Here is a 15,707-nt window from a genome sequence, read left to right as displayed (position 1 = left end):
ATTCACCACATTCACTAAGAGAATACTTTCTTTCCAGAATGGAAAAACCTCATTTAAGTGAGGTAAATAGATCAAGCATCACAGTGGGAGTGCTGAGAAAAACAGAACAAGGACTTATACCTGATAAAATGAATCACAGTGAGCACTAAACACATGGCTCACATCTAGACTTACAGGTGGAGATGTTGAAAATGGAAGAAGTTCAGAATAGATTTTCAAAACCCATTCTTTCAATTCAGTAAGATGACAGTGGAAACAAAAAAATAAAATTAAATTCCTTTATCTCAGAGCTACTCTCTCAGCTTTTGAAACATGCCTAGCTGCAAAAATGCTTTGATTTTGTACTATCATTGATTCCTGAATGCATTTGAAAAAGCATTTCAAGTTATGTTATATTAAATAAATAAATTATTTAATAATTAATAATTATTAAATAATTGTGTTATATTTTGCATTCATAAATAATTATCTGTGTTGCAAATATTAAATTTAGTGTCCTTTTCCCCCTATTAAGCCCTAAGTCATGACAAGGAATTTTTTGGGAGAGTGTCAGTTGGCACAGTCCCTACCATACAAGGCACTGGGACAGCAGTTTCACTGTTTGGCCCATCATGGCACAAATCAGTTGCATCCTGGCCCCATCACTGTCTCATTTACTGGTATAGGCAGCTGCAGAAATCCTTCAGAATTATTCTATTCATATCTATTTCTTACACAATTCATGGTCAATTTCTCATAGTGCCCAAGTTTTCATGTTGTCAGAGTTAGTACAAGCCCAATTTTAAATTTTGGAAAAAATTTATAGTGATTAAAAGACAAACAAGAAATCAAAAACTGAACAAAATGACAATGACAATGTCATTACCTGAGAACTCATACTCCTATCAGCAGTACTAGAACGCATGTCACTCGAGTGTTCTTCAAATTTAAATTCCATTGAGGAGAACTCCACAAGTGGTTGATGTCCTATTAGAAAAAAACAATTTAAAGTGTTTACACAGCATTATTTGACAAATATTTTCTCAAAGTACCTTCATAAAATCATTGTTTCTGTACATGTTTAGGGAAAATGTTTCTCCTCTTTTTGATGCTCCTATACTATATACGTGATTACTGTAATTTAACTTATTATGACTCTCTAGTAACATTAAAGTTATTTAAATTTTATATCTACCAGAGTTATAGCACCTCTTCACCTCACAAGAGCCACATGATCTTGCTTCTGCAGATGTATGCACTTACATTTCTGATAGTAACCATCAGACAAGACTTGAAGATTTTATATAAAACAGCATTTCTCCTAATTTCATAGACCTTTAACAAAAAATCATCACAACATATGAATTTTTGAAGTGAGAACTTATAAAAACAGAGGTACGTGTTGCCACAGCCTCATCTTACTTGTTGGAAACAGCGCTGGAAATGAACCCAGCAAGCACAGAGAATCCTTTATTAAAATCTGCATGTCTGCTCCATTCCCAGTGTTGATCAATTCTCTTCTCCCTCTAAGAAACCCAAGAAATTTCCTAATTGCATATATCACATTATGTAAACAACAATATTATCTGTATTTCTCTAAATCATAGGCACATAAACTCTATAAAGTAATATTGTTTCAAAGTAGGAACAGGATCTGCTGGAACCTTCCAGCAACACACAACTGTGTCACTCACCAAGTCCTCAGCTCTCTCACAAACTGCCTGTGCCAGGAGAACACAGCACAGCTGAAGCTCTGACAGGGAAGGGAGATGATCTACCCAACCAAAAAAACTGTGACTTGGACTATTAAAATATATGTCAGCTCCCATGAGGCCATTACATTGATAGTACAAACTTCTCCTTTGTACCAGACTTTTGTGTCTTTTCCAGTTGAGTCTTCTGTCCCAGTTTGTTTGAGATTTTTCTCTTTCAGTTCTTGTTTACATACACATAAACACTTTAGGAGGGAAAATTCCTATAAGTAAGTAATTTAAGTAAGAGACCTGCTTTCCATCCCAAGTGCTGAAACAGTTTACAAACTTTGTTTAAAAAAAAAAAATCAAAAACCAGATTCCTGATGGATTGAAAACATATGGACTACACTGAAGTTAAAAGACAAGGCTGACTATCCCAAGATCAGGGTGATTCTTTCCTCAGAGTGAACAACCCTGAGTATAAACAGCAAACATAAGATAATGATTTAACCACACTGTACTCTGCAGTCTGAATCCCAGTCAAGCACAACTACTATTCCAGGAAAATAAAAACTGTAAAAGCAGAAAACTAATGTGCCATAAAGCATCTAGCAGTGAGAATTAGGCATATTTGCCAAATCAAAGCTTAGAAGTTTCAAGATACATCTTATTCAGTGTTTAGCTTTTAATGTAATAATCTGAAATTATTTAATAACAGACATAATTTTTAAGTTGTCAGAATGTAATCAGATCATCAAGTTCTTTTTCTAACAGTAAAAATAATCTGGCTATTTGCCTGCACTCATATGATTATCTGAAATACTGAATGGTCATGAAACTTATTTAGACTTCTCTGCCTCCTTCCAGACCATTAAGATTCCCAGTAAGAATTTAATTTCAATACTCAAATTTTAATAGAAGCTACACTTCATTTTTTCAACTATTTCTTAGACTTGAAAGTATTATATATTCACTTTTCTATTATGTTACTTGGCTAATACACGTACTGTGAAGAAATTCTACGTAGCAGAAATATAAATTTGTGATAAAATTTGTCTAAGGTTGTCAATTATCCATGAGATTTATGGATTGCATCTATTTCACAAAGAAAGGGAAAAGGAAATAAACATTTTATTTTCTCTTCACATCACTTAAATCATTTCTGCACTATGAATTTGTGACTTGGATTCATATTTTCACTTAGTGACATTTTTCCTAATAATCTCATAGACATAGGTACATTCACCTTTATTCTATATGTTCTCTAATTACATGTATTTTAGAAACATTTAATATGAATTTACCTTCATGACAATGTCTAAAGAAGGTCTCTCAGATTTCTTTGATATTTTAAAAGATCTCAAAAGACTTAAGAGAAAAACAAAGGGGAAAAAATCAAATATAGACAAATCCTAATAAATGTGAGTTGCTTTTACCCCACTTTACATATTTAATTGGCCAGGCCTTCTTAAGTGCTTCCAAGAGGTTTAAACATTACACAAACATCATTCTAGGAAGACACTCTGTACTTCACTCCCACCTCAAATAAAAAATGGTTATAAATTAAAAACTGAGATTAGGAGAGCCATTGTATTCAAATATTCACAGTTTATAGATCTACATGACAGTAAGAATAAGACAGGAGACTAAGAGAACCACAAATTATTTCTAAGAAAAGCAGACAAGAATTATATAAGATATCAATTTCTTTGCTGCAGGCAAATGGCCTGTAACTTTGGCTATTAACAACCTCTGACAAGCCAGATGGGATGAGGGCCATTCAGAGGCATTTTAAAGGAGTTTTAAATACAGCTAGAGATCCTAGTTTTGACAGGAGAATTCCACAAAAGAGTATGACTGACATTCTACTTTTCTACACTTTTCAGAGGAACTGCTGTAATCACTGGGATTTGCATGATGTAGTCTAGAAATATTAATAAATGGATAGACACAAAAAAGAGCTTTGGTAAACTATTTTTATATAAGGCAAATACAAAAAAATATTTTCTCCACATCATGATTAGGTATAAAATTTCACCTTCAAGCATATTTAAAAACACGTATCAAAACTTAAAAATTCTGCAAGTTTCCAAGAAATGTACCAGTTATACAAATTCCAATCAAGTAGCCATTCTCTGCAAAGCAAAAACATCACTCCAAATCTGTGTATCCAGCAGGTGTTTCAAGGCCTGCTTCACCCACCGTTAGCTCTGACTCTACAGATGGGCAGAGCTGGGGTCTCCGGGGGCGGCAGAGGCGCGGGGGCACCGCGCTTCAGAGGCACCGAAAGAGCTGGAGTTGGGTACGTGGCCCGAGGAACAGCAATTGGGAGAATGAAGTCATATGCTGCCACCTAAAGGGAAAGAAAATATTGTGGTCATTTTCCCAAAAAAATCATAGGTACCTCCTGAACTATCTGAGTGGTTGGCTGTTTTGGCAGAATGATTGCAATTTTGCATATTTTCATTTATTGGAACTCAGATTCAGCTCTCTGAGTAAGCAGTGCCCAGGTTTTTTTTTTTCCCCATTAAGGAAAAGCTCTATGACCAGAAGTATCAGGTTTATCAGCAGAGCTACAGACAAGGCTTCTGCTAAGTCACAGTGTCGTGTTCCACTCCTGCCACCCTCACGAGTGAAAAGAGATTGGAGCCCTGGCCCAAATGCAGAAGCTCATGTGAGCAAAGAGGAGGGAAAACAAAGCTCCATCAGTTATGGAAGCCTTTCTCAAAGGCTGAAGAGCAAAGGTCAACCATTACAGTACACCCAGCATAAACAAAATGGGCTCTGATATCAAAGGTGAAATATCAGTTAAAATTGAGAAACCTTGGGGAAGAAAATAAGTCTTAAAACCTTTGTCATGAAATGCTACTGAATTCTAGGAGTCTAAATTCCAGTGATTTTGATCCTCATTTTTATCTCTGCTATCACATTCCCAAGTGGGGTTTCAAACTTAAGCAATGGTGTGTTTTGTACAGAACCCTCTTTTTTTACAGACTGTGCATCAGAAAGGCCAAATTTATTTCAAAAAGCACTTTCAAAGAGATATTTCTTGCCTCTTGCTCTGTCTTTTCAAGGACCAACACACTAAGATAGTATGTTCTCCAGATAAAAGGTATGGATAACCTTAATAAAGGTAATGAAAAAAAAAACCCCAAAACTTCTGCACTAAAACCACTGCTAGAGTCCTTCAAATCCTGTTTTCACCTTGAAGGCCACAGAAATCTTAGAAAGGAATTAAACCTATAAAATCTTCGTGTTGCTTAGAAAAAGCAGTAAAACCAGCTATATAAAGATGCTATGAATCATTTAAAAGCTTTCAAAACCTGCAGAAAAATAGTGCATCATTCTTCACTTTCTCATCTCTGGTAGCAAGAAAAATATATAAATGATAGGAAAGAAAACCAAAAGTGTCCTAAGTCAGGGCATGAGGCACAAATCCATCTGTAACACTTACTGAGAAGCAAGCACACAGCACTGGGAGTGTGTGGTGTTCCAGCAGGGTCTGTGACACACAATTACACACTTCTGGAGAGTGAGGTGTGTGCTGAGCCTTGTGAAATGTTTTGTCTTTTTGTGCTCAGCTCACAAGAAAAGCATTGAATGAGGACAAGTTTTGCAGCAAGATTACCACAGTCCATTGTTTTATATTGATACTTCAAATATAATAATGATTAGATTTTATAATATATAACTGGCTTTTCAAAATTGACATTTAATATTTTTTAGTAACTAAAACTCAAGATATGTCAAAAAGATTGAGTAAAAATCTCCTGCTTTGAATTATATACTCTTCTACTTTTAGTATCTCAAGTCACCCACAGAGAACACTTCATCAAGTTACATCTTCAAAATATGTTCTTGTAACAAAGCTGATTTTGTTTAAGTTTGGTGAGATTAAAATGTTTAGCCTATTATAGATTTCATGACAGCACAGGCTGTGCAAAGAAGTGCAGTCTAGCACAGCAATTGCTCTTCATCACTGCTGGTATGTTTAGGCCAGACAGCAAAAAATGGAATCCCTTTTTCCCGCTCCTAAAGCAGCAAATCAAATCCTGTTTTTCATCCCAACTAACAGGAAAATTTGTTTTTTTCTTACTATACAACAAAGGGGTTATTTTCTAAGAACCGGCAAACATAAGCAAATACGTGAAAGACTCAATTCACTACATGAAGATCATGATGTTCACTGAAAACCTACTTTTGCTATGAAGTACAATGGTACAAATTCAAGGCCAACCTAACTCATAGAAATATATTCATATAATTGAGAACAAATCATAGATCTTTTATTCATACATTAACTGCACATTATGTAAACTACATTACAAATGAAAAATCCTTTAAAAATTCTATGTAAGTAGAAATCAGATTATAATACATACACATATTGCTGAAACAGAATCAAAAATTCATTTCAGTTATTAGGACTTCCCTTTGCAAGTAGAATCATTAGGCTTCTTTCTATAAATATTAAAAAATCTCTTTATGATTAATTTTTCATTTTTCAAACTCCATAATAGAAAATTCCCTCTTTTGCAAGATTACATACTTTACAAAGTAATTACAATACTTAAAAAATAAATCCTTAGACTATTACTGGACTTATCATTGCTTTTTAGATAATTTATGAATACTTTATAGTTACTTATCTATTGAGATATTTTGCTGAAGCTGCATTTAACTTCACACACTAGAGAACATGGGAAGGGCAGGAAGGAAGCAGCCTAGAGGGAGTTCTTTCACAAACACTCCTGTTTGTTAATATCATTATAGGAAAAATTTTTCCTGTCCTGATGTACACTGATTATGCACATTGGTTGGAAAGGAGGAATCATCAACAAAGTCAGCGTTTTAGAATCAAAGTAATTCAAAAGCTTTAAAAAGACAGGTGAGACAAAGGAGCTTTTTGTTGTGTGTTCACATGGAACACCTCCAAATAATGCCAGAAAAAGGATGCTGGTCAGGCTGCCACCAGAAGTTAGCTCTTCAAATAAAAATAACAATCTTGGAAACTTTTATTCAGATGGCATCTTAAAATACTTTCATTTTTTTTTTTCCACTAGAATTAATAAATAAATAGAAGCTGTTGGTCATAAAGAATCTGTGAGATTAAGAAATCTCTGCTACCAAAACTCATTTGAATTTATGAAATAGGTTTGATATGAACAGTTTGGTAGCTCTGAGCTCCAAACTGGGGAGCAAACATGGCTGAATGGCTTCTTGCCTTGGCCCTAAATACCTGGTATAGGACAAGAAATAAAAGAGGGAAAAGCCACCCCATCAAACATTACAAGTAAAATAGTTTTTACATAAAATTCATGGATCAAAAATAAACTGGAGTACAGCTGTCAGGTGGCAATCTGAGAGTAGAAAAAAAAAGTATTGTTATTTTCAAAAAACACTTTCAAAGCAGTTACTTCATCTCTATCTTTACTAAGTATTCCCAGGCAATAGTATATCTTAGAAAGTATAAAATCTATTTCTCTAATTATTATTCTAATAGAGCATGTATTCTCAAGGTTGAATAAAAATTTTGCTAATTTAGAAATCATATAGCTTGTTTAGCACAAAGAATATGTGACATCTCTCTAAAATTACAGTGTTTCCTTTCACAGTACAACTTCCAAGAGAATTGCACATAAATCAATAAGCTAATTTATTACTTGGAATTACATTAAAACATCTGTAAAAGATAATAATACTCTTGTATTTATCACATAATACCATGCAGATTGTTCAAGTATCTTGAAGCATTTGTGAAAAGGTTGACCTTAAATTTTCTTTATTTGTACCTCTAATACACAAATTCAGCAGGGATAGAAGAAGGCAAAATGCAATGTACATTAGAAAAAATCAGTCTGATTCAAATTTAAACCTAAGTGCAAAGCCAAGAGTTTATATCTTGCAATTGAATCCAATAGACGCTCCCAGCCTTCCTACAAATTTAAATGAGCTTTTCCTTAAGATATACTGAAAGCTTCCTTCCCCCCTGTTTTATATCACAGAAAAGCAGCTTCCACAATGAATAATGTAACTGCTGCTCAAAGCCATCATTCAAAGCCCTGCAATAAAATTAAATCTTTCCTTTGTTTATGGTCAGAGATGATGCAGCAACAATACCCTGTAATTCCACAGCTGCAGTTTTTCCATAGAATTCCCTTCTTACACGACAAATCTGTTCTTTCATTAGAAAAAGGGAAAAGAAAAGTCATTTAACAGGACAAAAAACCCCACCAAAACACCTGTCACCTCCCTACAACAAGCTTAAGCAATAAGCTCTGACAGGGGTGACTTGTTCTATTTATCTCAATCAAAGGCACTCCAAGGCTTCATTATTACCCAGCTGTGTATTTTGTCCTTTTTCCAAGATGCTGGAATTTCTAATTTTCCAGCAGGTTTAAAAAAATATTTTAAAAAACCTCATTTTGAATCACTACACTCCTGCACTTTGGCTTGCGTGCTTTCCCCAGCAGACCCTGCAGGACCTCTGTGAGCAGGGGACAAACACAGACAGACAGATAGACACAGATGATATAGATACAGATATAGATAATAAAGATAGAGATGATAGCAAGTCAATACTGCTTTCATTGACAGCTCTGACTTCCACAGCCACCAAATACTAAGTTTAAACTCTCTGCAGTGAGGTGCAGAGCCTGTCACCTCCAACACCTTCAAAGACACTGGAATAACAGCAAGGCACAGCCACACTGTGTCTGAGCAACATCCCAGCCTTATCTATAATGCATGGACTCCATTCTCTCACTTGGAATACTGAAGGAACTGCCTCAACATTTTTTAAGGTTTATTTTTTAAGCATGCCAAGACACTTCATCTCTAAGAGCATTTTTTCATGTCCCATGTATTAATACATATTATATTTTAGTGAGAGCTGTAGCAGCTCTTCAGAGTTCCTATATATGTACTACATTTGTTGATCTGAAGGGTTTTTTTTTAGTAGAATTCAAGATTGCATTCAAGACTAAATTACTTGCAACCTTACATTAATAATTCAGGTAGCTTTAATAAATTTTTTAAGTACATTAAAATAATTTCATGGGGTTTTTATGTTTTTAGCAGTGCTCCTGAATTATTTTTACTTTTCCTAAGCCCTATTATCCACTTTGTTAAAGAAAACATCAGTATAGTGGGGGATTGTTGGTTTATAGGGTAGTGTTGTCAGTAATGACTACAACAGCAGGAAGTTCTAGTAAAACCAGAAGGCAGACAGAAAAGAACGTGACCTGATGGGATACAGAAGGTTTGCAGCAGCTGGGAGGTAAGCTGGGGAAGAGCAGTTTTCAAAAAACAGAGATGAGATCAGAAACAGCTGTTGCAGTGCACAGAGGCAGGAAATAGCACTTGCAACTGTGAAACCTGAATAGGGGAAGCTCAACACACAGAGATTAAAGATTTGGGGTTTTTTTTTTTCAAAACTGGAAAATCAGGAAAGAAATCTGGTGATAAAATAGGGAGTAATGTTTTAAGAAACAGTAACTACTGAGAGTTTCTGATCACAGTAAGAGATGCTGGTACCTCAACCACTTTTTTAACAGAACTATGTCTTTAATTAATATTGTGCATAGCAGCAGTTAAATGAAAGAAAAGCTACAGCATCCTGGGGACTACATATACTTCCAGATGCTGCCTGTAGTCATGCCACCCTGGGTAACTCCATTTTACATCAGTCAGAGCTCAGGAACCAGCTGTGATGGTGCTGCAGCAGCTCAGAGGTACTCACCAAGGGCAAAGGGAGACACAAGGACTCTGAGCACACAAGAAGGGAAACTGAAGTAAAAGCATGTAATTAAAGCAACACGTATTAGTTGGCTATGAGAGGCCCCAAGAAAATGTCCTTTTTGTAGTTTTTATTTCCTCATTTCTGAAGGAAGTTATTTCTGTTTGCCAAAAAATTATTCTTAAGACTTGAAAAACACTTAGACCCAGAGGTTGAAAAATGAAAAATAAAATCTGGAATGAATAGGTGCAATATTCTACAGCCTTTTTTGTCTGTTCTGTTTTTAGGGGTTGTTTGTTTGATTGGGTTTGTTTTTTTTTTTTGGCAAGAACAGTCACAAAACTGATCTTGTCAAATGTAAAAATTGTTTTCCCAAATTTATACCACAACTAAAGGAGACTTCCAACTGGCATAACCTTATCTTCACTGAAGCCAATGTAAACCAGTACCAAATGACAGCTGGACATGGCTCATCAATAACAGCAATCCTGAACATCATGCTCAGGAGACAAGCTAAATTAAACATAGAGAGAAAGCTACTATTTCAGCATTCCTCAGAAATATTATTTTACAGCAGTGGCAGTAGCAACACTTCTACTTTTATTCTATCCTGCAACTTGACAAGGAAAGGAAATAGTAATAGAGCTCAAGTGTCACAATGGGAAACAGAGTTCTTCTCTTTTCCATTGCTTTCTTTTGGATTTTCTTTCCAAGTGGGATTGTCCCACTTCTTTCTAAACATGGCATCCCACATGGGAAAAGTGTGCAGCTGAAGTGTTATCAGCCCAGATTAGAATAACTGTTTTACTTGCTTTATTAATAAAAATATTCCTATTGGTATGGTAAGTCTGTGCTCTTAATTCTTGTTCAGCTTGTGGCCTGCAATGCCATGCTTTATTACAAGAGCATTATTCCAAGACCATTTTCTACTCCTGTATTCCCATTACTTGACCTTCTTACTCAAAGGAAAATACCAGCATTTTCCTTTGCTGAGTTTCTCCAGTTTGATTATAGGTCACTCATGATATTCTGTAGGCACCATTTTGCAAACAATTACATACTTTCCTGACACTTAAAAACATATGACAGCAATTCATTTTCCCTTAATTCAAGGTCTGCCATAATACAGAAGGATTTTTTTTATAAATCTATTGACTCATATTCTGTCAGGAAAAATTATTTCAGGGTAGTGTATGGGCCATAAACTCAATCCAATAGCTTCCATGTGTATGCAAAAGAAAATCACAACATTTTCAGACACAGCCTGTAATATACAAATATTATTTGAATGATGCTTTGAACAAAGGAATTCCATTTTATACTGCAGGAGTATAAAATGGAAGGCAGGAGTGGGAGGTGGGTGGTGGTGGAAAAAGAATACTCCTGACCCTTTCAAGATGCATAATATCTGTTATTCATTTTTAAGGTAAAAGTGCAAATAATGCAATGGATTTATATGCTGTAGAAGTGATCCCCAGCTGATTGTTCTGAAGCGGATTTACAGTATCATACACAAAGTTTTTGCAGTTCATTGTTCTCCAAATATGTGGAAACCCCAAACCTCCAATTTCCAAAGCATTTTTCTATGGGGTTGGATTTAAAATTCACTTGAGTACTCTCTATTGACAGTTACTGCCAATAAAATGCTAATTTTCGGATGTAAAAGTAACTTAAAGTCTCATATCTTCAATTTTTTCCACTCAAATAGCAACTTTTCCAATCTTTATGACACATAAAACTCATGTACATTTGCAGTTTCTTGGGTCATCTGGGAATATGGGCGAGAACAGCTGCAAAAAGAAGGTGGCTGCTGGTTGGTTAAATGATTTCATGAATGTGTGGTGTGACATTTCAGTGTTAGTTTACACCATTTTTAATCCATTGAGGAAGTGTGGTTTTTTTGTGTATGCAAACACTTAAAGGTATAAAAAGGTTATTAAAGAACTTGTTTACTTAAGAACTGCATTGCTAATTATAAAACTATTGCACAGACTAAAATGTTCATCTAAAGTCTCTATTCTACCATCACAGAAATTTTACAGAGCATGATTTTAATTAACTCAATCACCACTGTTCCATAAACCTACCTTTTTTGGTGTCAAGGTCAAGAAGCATTTCAAAGACGACCCTTCCTTTAGGTAAACTGTATAGAGATAAGGCTTTGAACGAGAACGGTCAATTGCTGCCAAACAAAATTCACAATCAAATTACAGATGTTACTGCATGAAATATCAACTTTATAATAGCTGCAGCATTTCAAAGTGATTTCCAATATCAAGTATCTACATATTTGCATGGTAAGCATTTCTCACAAAGTTACAATGGAATATAGTACCTCTCATAAGGATTCTGAAGGTAATTTTGGGCAGTATTATTCACCAGAAATTTTCATGGAAGTTATTCATTTGGGAAAACACAATATTTCAGACAAAAAAAATAAACAACAATATTGTCCTTTACCTTTGAATAAAAGTGTTAAGCTAAAATACTTAATTACATAATAAACTAGTACTACAGGGATAAAAATAGTTGGCTGAAATGGGTTTGTTTTGGTTGTTTTGGTTTTTTTTTTTCTAATTACTTTTAGGCATAATCTACATTTCCAATAAGGCTTGCTTCCTTTTTCAGACTTCCATGTTCAATTTTAAGGCACTGGCAGAAGCACAGGTTTCCAGCAAAGGTAATATTCCTCCAAGATCAGTATCCATCATGGAACACCAGGAGTATTCACCATCTGAGTACTGAACCTGACTGGATGTCACATGAGTGGTTTCAAGCACAAACTCTGATCATGTGCAGTGAGTCTGATCCCATGCTGGCTGCCTGCCTGTTGTAAAGAGCCTTACAGCTCTTTTGGAAGTTAAGATCACTGACTAGGAGCCCTCACCTCTTCTTCCGTTTTAAGCGCACCGCATGGTAAGAAAACCCCTCTAATTTTGGAAGATCTTTTTTTGCGTCATCCATAAATGCATCATTCAACATAAAGATACAACTAAATTTTATAATACTGTCTTGCAAAAGAATGAGTCATAATTTCCTGAGTTTGCAGCTTTGCTTGTCAGGCCTCTTCTCTCTGTAAAATTCTCTTGTGAATAATGATGGAAACATCCAAGGAGATGCCATGACTGAAGTAGGAAAGCCATGAGCAACAATGTGCAGAATAAGAATCTGCACTTGTTCTACCTAGCAAAAAATAATTCATTTCTACTCCTGCCTCAATAACTTCCTGAACGGAGTATTCATGCAGAACAGAGGCCCTGTCATTAACCTGCAGACAATCTGTCCCTTTGGGAAAAAGAAAAAACCCTTACACTGGTGATGAAATGATCAAAGGGTAAATATTGTCCAAAAAGCAGGTATGATTCACTGAATAGGAAATTAATACAATTTTTTGGCTTTGTTTGTTTGGGTTTCTTAATACTTTATTTTAACTGGTGAGAGGGTATTCATTTTTTTTAATTATACCTTACCAACTCTGGGGAGGAAAAATTGCAGAAAAAAAAAAGATCTACAGGCAACCTGACATTCTGCAGATATTTATTTTTTGTCAAATGTCATCTTATAGGCAAACCAAAATGTCTCCTCTTAATTTATATTAAGCAGCACTTCTAAAATAATTGCTTTAGGTTTTGTTATATCAGAAAATTTGGCTACCAGAAATGGTCTGACAGATTTTCTCTCAGCATTATTCATTCCTATATGTAATGAAAATTCTGCTATAGCAAAAGCAAATACCTGAATTGTCTTCAGCATACAATTTAAAATCCTTATGGTCAGTAAAATCAAACTGCACTCTAGTACAAGATTGTCCTTTGTTCTGCAGCAAAAATGGAATTGATTTTGTAGAGCCAACATAAACATCTTGATATTCAAATATTCCCTGTAAGTTTAAAGAAGAAAAATGGGTCAAAGCACTGTGAAGTCAAGTTTATAACTGAATGGAATGTGAAAAAATATAATTGTGTAACATTCACAATTTATAACACAATAACAGTGTTGGTTAATCAATAGTCTCACATAACTCTTATCTTTAAAATCTTTCCAGGACAAAAACTAGAAGAGTTTAGAATTTAATATCAAGTCCAGTTACACCATCAGAAAAGTTTTAATCATTCAGTAAACAGATCAGTAAGTTACTTTTCCCTTTATTGCATTTTTTGCTATAACCACCTTAAGAAATATTCTCCCTTTTAACATACTCATTCCAGATTGCCAAATTCAAAAACCAAAGCTGTCAGCTATCATTTAGTGTAATTGTTATATGTAAATTTGGGTTTTAATAGCTTTTCCTAATTTCATCTCTTTCATCATTTTCTTGGGATGTTAGTTTAGGAAGAAATTAAAAATATGAAGTAGAGAGGAGTCACTTTGACATCGAGATAAAGCAAAATACTTAACCAGTCTTACCAATTGCTACAATTTCTTCACACTTACCACATCAATGCCTATTTCAGTGATCTCTGAAAATCCACTGATCCTAAGTGTGAGTTCTGCTGCATTCCTCACTGCTACCTAAGTGAAGGGACAACACTGGGACTGTGGAAAAGGTCATCTTAACATAACTATCTCACCAAATCTCTCATAATTACATGAAAAAAAAAGTTTAACAAAAAAAAAAAAAAAAAACAAAACCCAACCCTCTCCCACAGATCAGAACAGATAGAGTCACTATAAATTGCACTGAAAATATGAAAATAACTCTGTCTTTATAATATAATGCATTTTTGCTGCAGAAATATTAAGAGATAAAGTAAATGCCTTCATTTTCTGGAAATATATATATATACAGATTCCAGTGACATGTGGCTCCAAATCATGCCTTTGTGGCATACCTCATCTGGGACAGACATAGCTAGCTAGATAGATACAGTTGTTAATTAAAAATCCAGAACAAAAAAAAAAAAAAAGAAAATAAGAAACATAAAAAAACCAACCCAAAGTTGTAAGAAAGACCAGTGACCAGTCTTTGCCAAATATGCAGACAAAAGTAATATCACAGGAGGTTGTGTTACTAGAATGAGTATTTTTTTTTAAACAGGAAAAATCTGTCTTCAGCAGCTCTGAGGATTGGAATGTGTATCACAACACACATTGCTTGACAGAGGTGCTGGTACAAGGTACACACTATTTGTCTGGGGAATATTAAATCTGTTGTAAAATGGAAAAAATAAATGAATACTAGATTTAACAAGCACAATATATGTAGCCCCAGAATATGGTGAATCCAGGATCAGTTAGAAATGGTAGCAAAATTCAGGCCCTTGATAGCATCTTTCTTTCCCAATTTCACTTATCTCAGGAAGCAGGCATGCCGAAAACAAAATATGTGTTACAGGCTTTTTGCACATAGAGCCATCTCTGAGAAAACCACAAAAAGAAGTCAAGAAATTTAAAACATTTGAGTATTCCAATCTTGCCTCTCTATAGATTACAGAAACTGCAGGTATATCTACATAATCTCATAAAGAATAATCACCCATTACTTCCAACAGCTTGTCAGTGGCATAATATGAATCAGCTCAAACTGAGAGGCTGCTTTGATATTTCTGAGCAGGACTGAGACCAAAAAAAAAAAAAACAAAAAAAAAAAAAAAAAGGAAGTTACAGCACTAATGATCTGCTGCAAGAAAACCTTATTCTTAAAAAGCGTAAGGACACTGGAAATAAAATCCAAAAGATGCATGAACATACACACATAAACACACAGGGTAACACTCAAAAGCCAAAGCTCTTCCCATTTTGAAATACCTCCACTTTTTTATCAAAACTCATGTGTGCCTTTGGAGTGAAAGAGATTTTTAAATCAACAAAGCCTCCCACAGGTATCACTCCTTCAGAGGGTGTGATTTTCATTCCAGGCAGTGGGTTGGAGTCAAGAACCTTCACAAACACAAACAAGAAACATACTGAAAAAGGTGTTTGCATTCATTTGTTTTGGTTGTTGTTGTTTTATTTTTACCAATGTATCTATCATAAAGCTTTTTATATTCTTATAAGGAGAACCTTCATAGCATATAATGCTAACTTGGACATAGAAGTTTGGGAGAAAATGCAAGTAAAACAAAGTAACAGATTTCTTAACATAAATGTCAGTTTCTACTATGAAATAATTCTTTCCATCAATTGGAAACTTGGAGTTCTGAGTTTGGGTTGTTTTCACTAAGATTTCAAAATTAAGATTTGCTACCTAGGAAGTCTTCCAAATATTCTACAAAACATTTTTTTCAGTGACAATTAAATTCACCACTTCTTTTTTGACATTCACAGGACACAGAACCCCAATTCTGTATAGCTCA

The 15,707-nt window shown here is 34.8% G+C and overlaps 1 protein-coding gene across 1 annotated transcript in view; it reads right to left on the bottom strand.

The window, feature by feature from the left end:
- The window catches only part of CFAP47 (cilia and flagella associated protein 47), a 261,429-nt gene that overhangs the window by 224,378 nt on the left and 21,344 nt on the right, over positions 1-15,707 (bottom strand). The window contains exons 18-23 of the mRNA XM_036392854.1: positions 15,160-15,291; positions 13,846-13,923; positions 13,147-13,291; positions 11,499-11,593; positions 3,876-4,026; positions 866-966 (exon numbers count right to left, since the gene is read on the bottom strand). Coding sequence (XP_036248747.1) covers positions 866-966; positions 3,876-4,026; positions 11,499-11,593; positions 13,147-13,291; positions 13,846-13,923; positions 15,160-15,291 — 702 coding nt within the window. The remainder of the gene's footprint in view (positions 1-865; positions 967-3,875; positions 4,027-11,498; positions 11,594-13,146; positions 13,292-13,845; positions 13,924-15,159; positions 15,292-15,707) is intronic.

Source organism: Molothrus ater, chromosome 2, assembly GCF_012460135.2.
Source record: "Molothrus ater isolate BHLD 08-10-18 breed brown headed cowbird chromosome 2, BPBGC_Mater_1.1, whole genome shotgun sequence".
Taxonomy (NCBI): Eukaryota; Metazoa; Chordata; class Aves; order Passeriformes; family Icteridae; genus Molothrus; species Molothrus ater.
The sequence above is the reverse complement of the archived record's forward strand: the minus strand, read 5'-3'. Positions and strand labels throughout refer to the sequence as shown.